Source organism: Agelaius tricolor, unplaced genomic scaffold (assembly GCF_023055355.1).
Source record: "Agelaius tricolor isolate 1412-34295 unplaced genomic scaffold, bAgeTri1.0.p SCAF_2, whole genome shotgun sequence".
NCBI lineage: Eukaryota > Metazoa > Chordata > Aves > Passeriformes > Icteridae > Agelaius > Agelaius tricolor.
The window spans coordinates 33,864,679-33,879,453 of record NW_027269262.1 but is presented as its reverse complement, the minus strand read 5'-3'; the positions used below and the strand labels follow the sequence as shown (position 1 = coordinate 33,879,453).

Sequence of the window (14,775 nt, the reverse complement as noted above, 5' to 3'; positions counted from 1 at the left end):
TTGTGCTAATTCTGGGAGATGGGAGAAGACCATCAGACACACGGTATTCCAAATGATTGAATGACTTCAGATGAAAAAATTGCACTTTTCCTTTTTTTGTATCATCATACTTATGTGGGCTTTTGTATACACTTTTCCTGTGCCCTTCTGAGCCCTGAAGGTCAAGAGCACCAGAGTTCCTTTAGAAGAAAGTGTTTGAGGTGAGATGTTGGTCCCTGAAATTCTTCACCAGGAAGAGTTCAGAAGTGGGAGTGGACTCCCTTCCTCCAGCTCTCTCTTGGCTTGGAGAGGTTATCTTTGTACCCTGCTAGTCTGTTTGGCCAGTCTTTCTTGTTGGCAAGCCAACAACAGTAGTTACACTACAATCACTGTCTTTTCTTAGTCCTTTACCATATACACTGAAACCTATCAGCTTCAGGCTAAAGAACAAGTTAAGCAGATGATACCAAGTGTTTTGTGATTCTGCAGCCATAACTGAACCAAGATCAGAGGTGCCAAAATTCAACCTAGTAAGTCTTGCTAGAAGAGTCATCACTCAGAAAATGCAGATAACATGACCCATATAGCAATAACATCACTGATCTACTGGATTACATCTTCTTTGAAGAAGGTTTGTTCTTGGTTTTCATTCTTGCCATTTCAGCTGCAAAAGAAGAGCTCAGTCAGCAATTTAGTGACCTATTAGGTGGCCTGATGCACTTGGCAGTTGTGAGTGGCATGTTTGGCCACCAAAGAAAACAAAACCATGAAATTGAGTAATTAGAAAAAAGTAGAAGAGACTTTTAGCATTTGAAAGCAGAAGCCCTCATCAAGAGCACTGAAAAAACATGAGGAGGATGCTACGTAGAGCAAGAAGGAATAATGTAATTTATGGGTAGCCAAATGACTGCCTGACAGGTGCAAAAGCAATCTAGCAGACTGTGGGATGCTTTTTATGCAGAAAGTTTGCCTTTGGGGAGATGCAGCTCTGCCCACAGCAACTGCATCGGGAACAGTGTCAGAAAGAAGGTCTGACAGAGGACTGTCATCACCAGAGGCATCCATTGTATGCTAAGCCAGTGATCTGGGTATTAAATATAAGGAAAACTACAGTGCATAAAGCAGTGTGTAGCTTGATGTACCAAAAATATCCAAATCAATCTTTGCCAATTAAATAAACACATGCTGGAAAATCATGTGATCTGCTGCTCTACCCTTCTGCAGGGTTAATGTTATCTTACAGGGATGTAAGGATGTATCTTACAAGCTACTGGTAGGAAATGTCTCTGCCACAGAGGCAGGAACAGATGTCTATCTTAAGACTACCACAATTCACAAGGGACAGCTTACAACCCTGAATGTAGATGGAGAAATAGGCAATTGTATCCTGAAGAGTGGGGTAAGTTCCATGATGAATAAAATCCCCTTGGCCATTCAGCATGGGGAATCTGAGGGTAAACTCAACTTCAGTGTCTTTCCATGTCAGCTATGTCAGGAAAGAACAGAGCAGTGTCCTGTGGTGTGGCAGACAAATCTCATGATGGGAGTCAGATGAGGAAGTGGATTCTGGGGAAAGCACTTTCTAAATATTCAGCTGGTGGCTGGGATTAACAAAGCTAAAAAATGGCCTAAAGATTTTGGGTGAGGATTACTGATGACCACTTAAAGCATTGAACTTCTTACACCAGGGAGAGGGTGATGCTTTCTAAGGGACAGTCCAGTTCACTGGACTGAACTTTAGGAGGAATGAATGATCTCCATAAATGTTTTTCCCTTTGTTAAATTGTTAAAGACATGCCCTAACTTCCATGATAAACATGAAGTTCATAGTATAAGTAAAAAATCCAGCAGTTCCTTTCTTCCCTCCACCTTAGTTTTTCTTAAGTACAAAGACTACACTGTAAACACACATTCCCTGTAGGAATAGCAGAGGGGAGAAATAAGATGAAGAGTCCTTATTTGCATAACTAGTGTAGTACTAATAATGTAACCATAATGAAGGTAATATAACATCTATTTAGAACAGAGTAAAAGAACTGAACATCAGTAAAAGGAAAGCATTATTCCAGAAGAGAGAGAAATTAATGAGAAACATCTTTTCATAATTTTCAATACACCTCATTAAATTAATTTGAGCAAGGTTGTCTAGATTCTGATATGTTCATAAATGTTTTTTTGCATATTGAGCTGAACTAGGTCCTGAAAGAAAGAAATTGCCTTCCTAGACTCTTTCTCTATATGAAGCCAAAGCAGCAGGGTATTAATCAAAGCCATAAACAAAGTGCATAACCAGAGATTTAATTCTTGAAATTGCACTTGGTTACAAAACTTCCAAAACCATGTGAAGAAGGCCTTTATGTTGAGTGTCTTACTGTAGCTTTAGAGTATGATGAAGTAAATTAATTCAAGGAAGTTATTACTGCTTGCAGTTTGCCTGTGATGAGAGCTGGGACTGCGTTTTCTTTTTGGAGCTTGGATTTTAATTTATGTTAATATTCACATCAACAGGGTAAGTTAATGAGGCCCAAGCTCATTTTATTATCTTTCATCTGACTGAAGCTCTAAGCTTCTACCCGCACAGCCTGGGATATGCACTCTGCATGCTGGATGAGGAGAAGCAGTTTATTCTTGAGCATTTGTACTGCACAGACACAAGTGCTCTGTGGCTGGTGTTCTCCATATGGAAAAGTTAATTTTATTTCTGTCTTGCTTGAAAACAAACAAACAATAAATTAGCAACATGAAAAAATAAAAAGGCAAAAACAAGGGGTATGAAAAGAAGTGCAAGCATGCCTGTGAGCTGGGTGTGCACGTTTTTCATTTGTCTTCATAGAAGACAATGATGGTTGATGATTGCTGACGTACACTGGGAAAAAATAGAGCTTATTTGAAATGAGACTGTATTAAAATAGTCACTTTTTGATTCCTGAAATTATTTTTATCACATTTGGGTCTTCTGAAACATTTGCTTGTCATGATTTCTTAAGTAAGGACTGACAGCCTTTTCAGAAAGAGTTGAACATCTCACATGTTCCAGCATCAGTTACAACTGCACAAAGAACAATGGAGATGGCAAGTGGAGTAAATCTGGTAAAGCAGATGAAAAGGGAAAAAAAGAGAAAATAAAGATGGAGTGTGAAACTGTGCAGCATTTCTGGATGTTGCACTGTGGAGAAATGTGGTTTGGAGTGGGTCTGGCTGGCTGCTGAGTGCCCCAGCCACTCTGCCTGCCTGCAGGAGCACAGGGTGCTGGAGCAGAGTTGACCAGGTCCAGGAGGATGAAGGAGAATTTTCACCTTCTTAATAGTTTTTAAAAGAATCAGTCAGGAGACATTATTAAAGTCTGGAAGAAGAGATGGGTAGTTAGTCTTCCTGCTATAGGATCAGATTAGCATAAAAATTCAAGCAGACTTCTTTTGAGAGGAATGAATGGGCAGCTGACACAACTGCTTCTGTCCCATGGCAAGACAGGTAACTTGCTGCTCAGTGGGGGGAGACACAGAATCACAGAAATATTTATGTTGGAAAAGATCTCTGAGATTATTTAGTCCAGCCTTTGACCGAACACCACCATGTCAACTAGACCACAGCAATAAGTGCCACGTCCAGTCTCATTTGGAGCACCTCCCTGGGCAGTGTGTTCCAATGCTTAATGACCCTTTCCATGAAGAAATTCCTCCTGATGTCCAACCTGAACCTTCCCTAGCATAGCTTGAGGCTCTGTCATCTTTTCCCGTCACTGGTTGCTTGGGAAATGAGGCTGACCCTCACTTGCTACAAACTCCTTTCAGGTAGTTTCAGCTGCCTTTGGTTTCATCAGTTTGTCACTCCTACTACAGAAATGCTCTGCTACAGACCAATTAGAAGAATGTCTTTACATGTCTTTCCATCCTCATTAAAATTTTTCTTGTCCCTAATAAGAGCAGTTTTATACAAAATGACAGTATCACATAGAGCAAAATGAGATGGAAGGAAGGGCAGGTTAACAGAAAGCATTAAAAGATCTGTGAAGAATTCTTATGTGCAAGGCTGAATTTCAAAGCTAATTCTTTCACCCTCAAAAAGCTACATGGCAGCGTTTGCAGAGATGAAGGTGGCTTTAATGAGCAGTAAGCAAACGGGCCCCGTTTGTGGGTGGAGCAGGCAGGTTTGGATCCCAGGTTGTAGCAACCCAAATTGGTTGCTCCAAGATAACTGAAAGCTGTCCTCTAATTCAAAGGGCCATTAAATCTGGGATGTGTTTATTTGATTTTGTTTTCAAATTATTTTCATTTGTTTCAGTGAGATATGTCTGAAAGTTTTGAGCTGTAGTAAGTACTTCTCTTATTTGTTTGCATGGATTATGCTGGAACAACTCATGTGTTTATTCCACTTTATTGAGCTTCACTCTCATCATAAATTGCTTATTTAAGTTCAAATGTCAGTTAATTCCCAGGTAAATAGATTCTTGGATTTTAAAATTAAAACAAGGCAGAAAATACAGAATCTCTTGGGAGAGAAAAGAATAAAAGGTTCTCAAAGAATGGGGACACTTATTAGAGAAATATTCTTTACCACCCAGCAGTACAACAGACGTTCAGTTGTACTTTCAGTTTGGAGAGTTTATAATCTCAAAGGAAAATTATGTGGAGGCCTCTAAAAACAATAAACTATGTGTACAAAGGAAGAAAAATGAAATATTCTCTCTCCCCACAAACTGACTAAGGCAGCTTGGTTAAAAAAACCCTTTCTTTGTCTGTAAGAACCAGTGTCTGTAAAATTTTCATAAGGGTTAGTAATTTGCAAGCTTCACACTCCTGCAGCCTTTCAGTAATAATGAAAGCCTGGAAACAGCCTAGGATATTGAGGTACTGAACTGAATTTCAAACTTTGAGCCTACTAGAATCTGAGGTCAAAATCTGGAGGAAAGCTGCTCCCATTTTAGTTACTAGCAACACTGAGGCAGTTAGTGACGGTGTTGGCTTAGTTTCTGACAATTTTAACAGCTTTATTTGTACAGCCAGCTTTCTGGCAGTGACAGTGACTACTATCTTTTGCTAGGGGTGCTCATATCTGATGCTGACATTGATGTATCTTCCTCAGAAGTGGTTGCAGCTGAATCCCTTGTTCATTTTCATCTTTATGACTCTCCAAGCCATCTTCTTGTACATGTGTGTTGGTTGTTTTGATATTTTCCCCTTTTTTCTCATGAATTCTTTTGGATTTCTCAAATGGATTTCTCCCAGTGACATTAGTATGAGCCAAGGCAAACTGAAGAGGATTTCTTTCCAGTGTTGAGTCAGGATGAATTATGGGGCTTATGGAATTCTTACCCTTGTCACACTCCCTCTGCAACCCCAGAGTGAAGTTACTACCCTTGCTCCCCTCGTTATTAGTGTCCTTCACTCACCAGTCATCATGAGGAGAGTCAAGGTATTTGGAAATGGGGCTGCCTTTAGGATGAGCAATTAACACATTTCTTCCTTTTACCTTTCTGGAGGAGGAGCTGATCCATGCTCAGCAATTTGCTCTTCTCAGCAGGTCTTTCAGAGGCACCTCTATTTGCAGATGACCCTCTCACTCAGGCAGGTGGTCCTAGCACCTTTTCAGGAGATATTGCCTTTATCTCCTGAACTGCTCAAGAGATTAATTTCACCTCTTCTGTTTTGTCTCTGCCTCTCTGCTTCAGACACCTATAGTAGGGGCAAAAGTGAAGTGTTTCTCAGGTTGGAGGAACGGTTTTGTTTTCTGGAGTAGTAAGAGCTGTCCTTGTGGTGTGTTGTACATGATGTGTCCAAAATAAAAAGAACACAAAGCTTCCCAAAGAGGGATGTTTGTGCTCTGGAGAATACTTTGCTCTTATGAAGCTCATGCTGGTTTGTATCACCAGTTGACAGCTTGTTTAATCATGTGGACTAGTTTTATGTCACCTAGCTGGTTTGGTGAGGATGTGAGGTTCCTCCCTCCTGTAGAAGAGGTTCCTCCATCCCTCTGTCTGCTGGGAAGGATGCCTGGTGTTTGGGATTACTGGAGTACCCTTAGACAAGGCAGAGTAGGAGTCCCTTGGGTAACAGTACAGCAAAGCACTTTATGAGGACAAAGTCATGTGCATGTTTTCTTGCCTGCTCTTTTCCAGTTTTTAATTTCTGCATCATGCTCCATTTTGCTTTCAAACAGGGAATGTTCAGCTGGAAAGGCTCAGGGTTTTGTGGCAGAGTGGGCCAGGACCAAGGAGAATTAATTCTGAGCTAGGGAAGGCTTGTGTGTTTGTGTGCTTTTGCTTTCAAATGTTTCCCAGATTCTCAAAGCAGGAGGTAGCATGGGTGTCTCTGCCTTGACACTCATGGTGTTTTGTAGGCTATTAATGCTGAGCTGCTCATACTTTCTCTGTGTCCTGCCTGTGCTCTCTGCAACATACACACACACATACAAACACAAACACAAATGCAAACACAAACACACACACTCCCTGCTCCACACCCGCCCACTATTTTCCAGTCAATTTGACTTCCCAGAATGGACAACTTCACATCTGTGGGATGATTTGCTACCAGTGGCAGCTCCTCTGCTCAAGCAGGCATCTTACATTGCTGAGGCAGTGGTAGGTAGGTGGGTAGGTAGGTGATGTGGTCCCTGAGGAGGTTGCCGCTGTGGGTTGTAAATATAATTAACACTCTTCTTTACTTCTGTTGCACCCATTGGATCTGGGATGTGGGCACAGGATCAGTTCTAGTCAAAGCCTGTATTTGACAGTTCATGAAGGTATCTGTCCTTCTTAATGCCTTGTGAACTCCTTTTTGCTATGCTCCTTTCTGTTAGTGAGTGAACCCACAGGCTGCTTGCTGCTAGTACGTACAGATCCTGTCTTCAGATCTATTTGACCTCTACTGAATTTATCCTCTAAAGGTCAGGAATTTGTTTAAATCCTTGTATGAGGCTTAGCTTTGATGGGCATCCATCAAAAAAAGAAACTAACAGCCACTTTCTTTGGGGAAGTAAAGGATTTTCTCAGTGTTTGGAGATGCCTACTTCATCATCAAGGGATGCAGTTTAAACCAGCTGCAGTTTGCAAAGTTTGTGGCTCAAAATGTCTGCAAGTTGTCTGTGGCAATACTGATGTGGTGGTTCTGCTACCCAGGGTTGCCATTGCCAGCAGCTTGGGCTCTCCCTTTCCAACCTCTTCCAATGCATCTCTAGACCCTCTATTGATCCTCTGCAGTGTTGTTGAGTGAGTAGTGACAAGCACAGTAGTGCTCTCAGAGTCCTGATGGACTCAAGAGGCAGAGTGCTCTTGAAAATGCACTCATGAATAATATTCAGGCATATTAAAGTAATGGCTGTAAGTACTATTCACCTTGTCAAGAGATGGAAAAGGCAGTCAATAACTGAGAACTGAACTCTGATAAAAAATCATGATGCTTAATCCACTGTAATAAATCTGTCAGTCTTCTCAGACAGTGAGCAGAAAATCCCTATTAAACAAACCAGTGACAGAGAGAGTCAGCTTGCTGAATAGGGAAACCAGCCCATCCTTTGGACTGTGGTTTGAGAACACAGTAAGCCCTGCCAATATCCATAGGGTGCTGTGGAAGTGCTGGGACAAACCTTACTGGGCTGGCTTCCAGCACTTCAGCAATCCTGATTGGAGATCAGCAGAAACAGTAATCCAGTCTTGGGAAGAACAGGCACATTGTGCTGAGACTTGTAATGAACAAACAAATTCTGAAAAGATCAGGAAAGATTTGACTATCAACCTTTAAGGAAAGGTATAATAAGATATTATCTAAAAAAAAAAAAAAAAAGACAAAAAAACCCCAAAACAACCCAACAAACCAAGAAGGGGGAAATGCTCTTTCCTTACCTTCCTTGATTTTATGTATTTGAAAGTAGTGTTTCAAGATTAGCAACCTTCCATTAATTCAATGGCAACTTTATGATTGTATAGGAATCATATTTCTTTTGGCTGTGGAAACTCAGTGGTTCAAGTAAAGTTGCTCTGCTGACATCTCTCTCTTCTTTTTTTCATGACCCTTTAAAGTAATATTTCACTTTGTTCTGGTTTCCTATTATTCATGAGCAATTTTAAGTTCTTCACATCCTCCCACAATTTCTGGTTGAATATAGGTTTCACATTGAAGTCGTTCTGTACTTTTTTCCTTTCTTGAATGAGCTTTGATGTATCTGTTTGAGTTTCTCCTGCCATCTGGTATTCTGCACTGAGAGCCACGATCCACACTGTTAACTCCTCATTGGTATTTTCTCTTTTTGCATATGTTCAGGGGGACTTCTGAGATGCATGAAAAATCTGCTGGAAAACCATTTGTAGTGGATCTAATTCCCACATTGGGCTTTATGACATTTTCTGCTGGCTTGAGGCTGCTCCCCTGTTGAAAAGCAAACAACTCAAAATTCACTTTCCACTCACTTTCTCATTGCCCGATATTCCCACCCTCCTCCTGTTCTGCCATGTATTAGAACCTGCTTTAAGACACAAATCCCACCACATGCACAAAACTAGATGGAGAGGCTTAGTGTTTGCCTTCATACAGAAATTGGTGTTTATTCTCAGAAACTTCTTATTTGTTGATGCAGAGATTTTACTATTGAGCTGGAACATTGGCTCAACTTCAATAACTTGTGTGAAATAGTAAAATATTTCTTTTTCTTCTGAATTCACATTCACTGTGGGGAAGAGAGAACAGTGTGTGGGCTAAGTGTGGTTTGGATAGAAATGTTCAGTACACATTTTGATTATTTTCCCATTTGCAAAAGGTCTTAGACTTCACTCTTGGGTACGGCAGTAATTGTATTTCAGGGCAGAGCTCATCTACCTGTTATCTCCAAATGCAAACTGTTCTACAACTAGGATGTGTATTTTTATTACATATTACATTTTTATTGAAATGTAGGGTTGTAATAGGATTCCTCTTTCTCCAAGGAGGCTTTTATTTACATCTATGTTTATATATATATACACACACTCTCTCTCATCAAAAATGATTTTGCAATGGGGGAAGAGGGCATTGAGTCCAAAAAGCTATGTTTTATATATTTTATTCATAAAAACAGATTTGCAACAATTTATTAAAAATTGATCTCATGCAGTATAAGGTTATACAAGAAATTCTTCATTTACATTTTATTCTGGCAGTTCCAGTCTAGTTTAAAGCATTTGTGCACTAACATCATTGGAAAATGCCATTGGGGCACAGCCTCTTCATAAATTTACAGTACATTTTTGCTGCAGTATAAAAGAACAGAAACATTAAATAGCTATATTCACTTGGTTGGTCTTGTTATCTGCAGTAAAGTAAAAAAAAAATGTTATGGGAGAAACTACCGTATCATTGAGACAAAGAATGTACTGCATGGTTTAAACCTAATAAACGTCACACAGTCAGTATTCACGAAGTTACAGACACACACACACACACACACACACACTCACCTCCAATGGTCCGATACTTCTGAATTATTTTTTGTTTTCCTGCTAAGTTGGAATAATATTTCTACAGAGATCTTTGTGTATACATTATATACAATATCATAATTTTCTTTTTTTAAAAATTAACATTCCTTTTAAAATAAACCAGGCCCTGATGATATTAATAAAGCAAGAGAATACTGTCAACACACATTGAGTGACGACGTCAGTGTTTAGTGCTTAAACAGAGTAATGAGTTCTAGTTTATCTGTGTTTATACTTACATGTTTTTTTGTTCTAAAAGCTACAGATATTTCCACAACCTCTCTTACTGTATGTGCCAAGTGAAATATTTTGTGATGCTCCTGATTGTAAGATTCAGATACATATTCATGTTGGTTTTTGGCCACTATGAGGTGTGTTTTATTTTTAATGGAGATTTATGCTAGCTTGTCAAAGCTGCAGTTAAATCCCTCAGCTAAGGAACCCCTTCAGCTGTGCTTCAGTCACTGCTGATTTATAAACCTTTGTACGAATGTCATTCCAAAGGTTTGGTCTGAGGGGCACAAGTGTTGATTAAAGAAAACTGAGAGCCCAGAGGGTGCTTCATGTGGGTTATTTTCCCCCCTGCTTTTAGCAAACAGCCCTGGCAGTGGGAGGATACATTTCCAGTCCCTTGGAAAAATAAGCTGTATGTGTGTCTCACCTGTGCCTGAGGGTTTGGCTCCAGAGTTGGTCCAGACGGTACACCACTATCGTTCCTCCTAATTACTTTGGTTCAGGGAAAGGAGCTAAAGTATAAACTCCACTGTTTTTTCACAGTCCTTTCAGGAGTCAGGTAAAATATTCTATTGGTAGATTTGATCTGTCCTCTCCTATCCACTACAACTGTCACACGTACGCAGGTACGAAGCAAACATAGTGTATATTCACATCTATGTGCCCTGCAGGCTTTGCCTGCAGCAGCAAAGTGCTGTGCCCTAATCCCTCCCCCCCAAGTCCACTCAATTAATTTTATTGTAATTATGTGTGACACAATTCAAACAAACTAGGAAAAACAATTCATCCTGTGGCATTAAGACTTTACTACCCATCTGTCCTCAGTTTCCTGAGTTATCAGCCCTAGGACTTTTTCAGACAGTTTAGTGTGTTATGGTTGGTGGTGTTTATCCTGAAATAAGTGCAGAAACTTTGCTAAAAATGAAGCTGCAGATGGTCAGCAGTCACTATCATTGCCCTGGAGAAGGGTGAAGTGCTCTGCTTGCAATCAGCAGCTCTCCAGCTGGTGGCAACTCAAAGCTGGAGCTTCAGGCTCTGCTTGGGTTACACATACAGCTGCAAGGTAAAGGTGACCCTGCTCACAGCACTGCAGAGTCTCAATGACACCCGAGGAATCATTTCTCACAATTCTTCTTTCCTGCTAAGCATCATCCCTGAAATGAAAAAAAGCAAGACTAACCAGTGCAGAATGTTTCCAGCGATTTAACACAACTCCTGTAAAAATGAGTGTATCTATTCCGACATGGTATAGCTTGACCACTACATTTTCCTTACATGGATACAGTATAGAATTGCATGTTCTCAGCAGCCACGTGAAGCTCAGTGACATTTGAGTGGTTTTTTGTTTTTTGTTTTTTTTTTTTTTTTTATTTTTCCCTAGTGTCTTTTTTGCAAGATCCATATATCCCAGCATCCTTGTTGCTAGTAGAAATTTTGGAAGAAACATTTTTCAGTGACTTCTAGGTGAAGAAATAAAAACTCCATGAATAAGGCTACAGATCAAACTCTTTGTGTCCTCCTTTGCTTTTTCACACGAGTTATGTGGGCACTCCTGTGACGAGGGCCTCAGCAGAAGTTCCTCTGCGGTAAGAGCCAATGTTACATGTTTGTAGCAGAGTTCTAGGTCAGATGTTTAGTCCAGTCTTTGAGTACTTAAAAGCAGTTCAGGAAGCACTGATCTCGCCCTCCTACAGCCCTGAAACCATCACTCGGAAGGAGGGTGGCACGTGTCTGTGCCGAGGGCTGGCACTGGGGCTGACGCACGGGCTGGCACAGCTGGCATCCACTCCTCCTATGGACGGCAGGTAGGCGTGATGCAGGATGGGCAGCTGCAAGGACAGCCGGCGCTGTATGCTGCAGGAGACAGGGAGAGGAGTGTTACCAAGGGGCAGAGAGAGCACATCATGTGGCTGGCGTGTCCCCAGGCTGCTGCCAGGGAGTCCCCTGTGCCTGCCGCTGTCACCGACAGGGTTAACGCCACGAGCATCGCACTGGCTGATGCTGAACTGTGCCACCATGGTGCTGTTTTCCCCTTGGAGAATTTTTCTGACAGGTTGGACATGACAAGGGAAACTAAGTGTGCTTTCTCAGCACCCCACTTCTGAAATTCCCAGCCACAATCAGATTAATTGTTAGACTGCTGATACCAAGAAAAGGGAAAACCTTAAGTTTGCAAAGAGGGTGTATGGCTTGGTGACCCCCTACCCCTTGCAAAGGGATCTGCTGCCTGCAGAGTCCCATCCAACAGTCATACATGAGATCTCCTGCCTGCAGAACCCCAATCCAGACATGCATGAGGTCACAGACTGAGTTTCAAGCCACGCACCACTTAGCACAAGGATGTCAGTACTAAGGATGACATTTCTGCAACTCCAGCTAAAGCAAACACAGGTTCATGGTGGGAAGGATTTGGGACTGATGGCTTTTTCCTCTTTTAAGTAGCTCCCCATTAAAGTGTGGGTCTTTGCTTTTGAGGTGATAGATGCTTTTGAGTGCCATGGGACTGAGGAGTTGGCCCTCTAACAGCAGTCCTGCCCAACACCCATACTAAAATTCAGTGTTCCAGAACCCAGCATTCTGTATCTATTTTTCCAAGTGGATTGACATCATGACAACAGGTGTAATTTTTTTTTTTTTAATTCATACTAAGTCATGCTCACAGGTATTGCATCTAAGCCCTTTCTTTGGAGAAGATGGTGCCAAGAGAAAAGGGCTCTGCTGCTCTTGTGCTGTGGATATATTAGCACCTTCCACAAAATCAAAATCCTGTTGAGGTTTGCTAGTGTAAAAGATGTTTTCAGTCATTTTATCATCAGGATGGCTTTGTATTTGGAGACATTTCCCCTTGAAACACAGAGGCACTTTCTAAAGAGAAGAGAGATGTCAAGGTGACTGAGCTGACTTTTGGATTTCAGGACAAAAATGCCCATAGAAAGCATTGTATCAATATAATAGAGTTTTAAATTTATGTTTGCCTGTTATCTGATATAATGTCAGTGTATAGAAAGGCCTTTATAAGAGGTGTTTCTTTGAAAGCTAACCTTTGGACAGCCTTTTTGATTCAAATGACATTTAATTGCTTTTTTGCTTTGTGCTAGGTAGCAAAGACAGATACTAAGGCATCGATTGCACTGCTTGGGGATGAAGCAGTATAGCTTTTAAATTCAAACAGAAAGAAATGTAGTGTTCTCCTCATTAGTTTCACCACTACAAACTTCAGCTTGTTTATACAGAGGTGCAGTAGGAGTAGCTGTTGTCTGCCTACCCAGGAAACTATTTCTCATTGTTTCTCCCCCTCAAACCCCTTTCTAAAGTTTCACACAATGTTAGTCCTCAGTGATCATTCTAGGGCTCGCAATGCATTCCTGGAACTAAACAAAATCCATTCATTGTTGTTTTGCTAGGGTGCTCAGCTCTTCCTGGTGCTATCAATGAAGTCATGCCTTGTTCCCAAGGAGTGCAGAGGGGGCATGGCTTGATGTTTCCCTGTGCTGAATCCTTATGAGCCTGATGCTGTGGATTGTCATTCTGTCTCTTGTTGAGGGGTCAAATGCAGAATTGCCTGCACTTATTTTCCCACCAGTGGAAATGCTTACTTTGTTCAACTGTTATAGGCTTCTCATTAAAGGGCTTTTTGAAGCTACTCCAAGAGAATCCAGTTGCATAATCAAGTGAATAGGATTTTTTTCCATCCATTTCAGTGTTAGCCATACCATGGACAAAGCATGTTTATTTAGCTATGCCAACAGTGGCTGCAGTGGGTGGCAAATTTTGCTTTAACTCTACTTAAAAGTTTACTTTCACTTGAAAACTTGGTTCCTGGAATTGGGGCAGAGAACTATAGCCTGGAGACTTGCACACAATCAAGATTGTAGACAAAACCCCTAGAGCGAAACACGAAACAAAACAAAACGAGTAGCAAAATCCAAACAAACCTGGTATTTTCGCCTGAAGCGAAAGCAAATTTTGTGCCTTGCCTCGCTGTTTTTAGGGGTTTTTTTCCCCTAATATCAGTGATTTTCACTTCTTCCACTCCTGCCACACTTTTGCCAATGCTTTGGGGGGAATCCTTGGTATCAATACAGGCTGAAGGAATGAAGGGATTGAGAGCAGCCCTGTCAAGAGAAAACTGGGGGTGATGGTGGATGAAAAGCTGGACATGGCCCAGCAATGTGCACTTGCAGCACAGAAAGTTAATAATATCCTAGGCTGTATCAAAATCAGTGTGGCCAGCAGTATGAGGGAAGTGATGCTGCCCCTCTGCTTTTCTCTGGTGAGACCCCACCTGGAATACTGCAGTCAGCTCTTCTCATAAGAAGAATGAGGACCTGCTGGAGTGAGTCCAGAGGAAGGCCACAATGAAAATCAGAAGGCTGGGGGATGTCTTCCATGAAAATAGGCTGAGAGAGCTGGTGTTTTTCATCTTGAAGAAGAGAAAGCTCCAGGGAGGCCTTAAAGCAGCCTTAGAATACCTAGAGGGGGCTTACAAGAAAGCTGGAGAGGGACTTTTTACAAGGGCATGGAGTGAGAGGATGCTGTGTGAGGTTTTAAACAAAAGAGGGTAGATTTAGACTACATAAAAGTAATGAATTTTTATGATGAGGGTGGTGAAACACTGCCACAGGTGGCTCAGACACCCCATCCCCAGAGACATTCAAGGCCAAACTGGACAAGGATTTGAACAACGTGATCAACATGAAGTTGTCTCTGCTCATTGCAGGGGGATTGGACTGGCTGACCCTTAAAGATCCCTTCCAGCCCAAACCATTATATGACTCTAGGAATTTGTTTCAAGTTGTCCACACTATACAGCTATGTATGTGAAAGCATATTTATGGTCAAGTATTTTGGAGAGGTAATGGTTGGTAATACTGGGTCTAGAATCACAGGCAGCCACTGAAGGGGATGGAAAGCAAAGATGATTTCACACACAGAGCACGCACTCATCAGGTTCTGTGTCAGGGCAACTGTCCTCAGCTCTGTACAAGAACACCATTTATTAGGGAAACATAAAATCAGGTAAAACCTTGACTTCCAGTGTCAATGCAGGAGCACAATGCAATGCACATGGGAATGCACAATACCACAAGGGTGGCCAAGGCATTTGAAATATA

At 41.4% G+C, this 14,775-nt stretch overlaps 1 protein-coding gene across 2 annotated transcripts in view; it reads right to left on the bottom strand.

Annotated features, from left to right (window-relative positions):
- Positions 1-8,996: 8,996 nt before the first annotated feature.
- GABBR2 (gamma-aminobutyric acid type B receptor subunit 2) overlaps positions 8,997-14,775 on the bottom strand; it is a 459,095-nt gene continuing 453,316 nt past the window's right edge. For both annotated transcript variants that reach the window (XM_071455578.1, XM_071455586.1), the window contains exon 20: positions 8,997-11,515. In XM_071455578.1, coding sequence (XP_071311679.1) covers positions 11,350-11,515 — 166 coding nt within the window. In that variant the 3' untranslated portion in view covers positions 8,997-11,349. The remainder of the gene's footprint in view (positions 11,516-14,775) is intronic.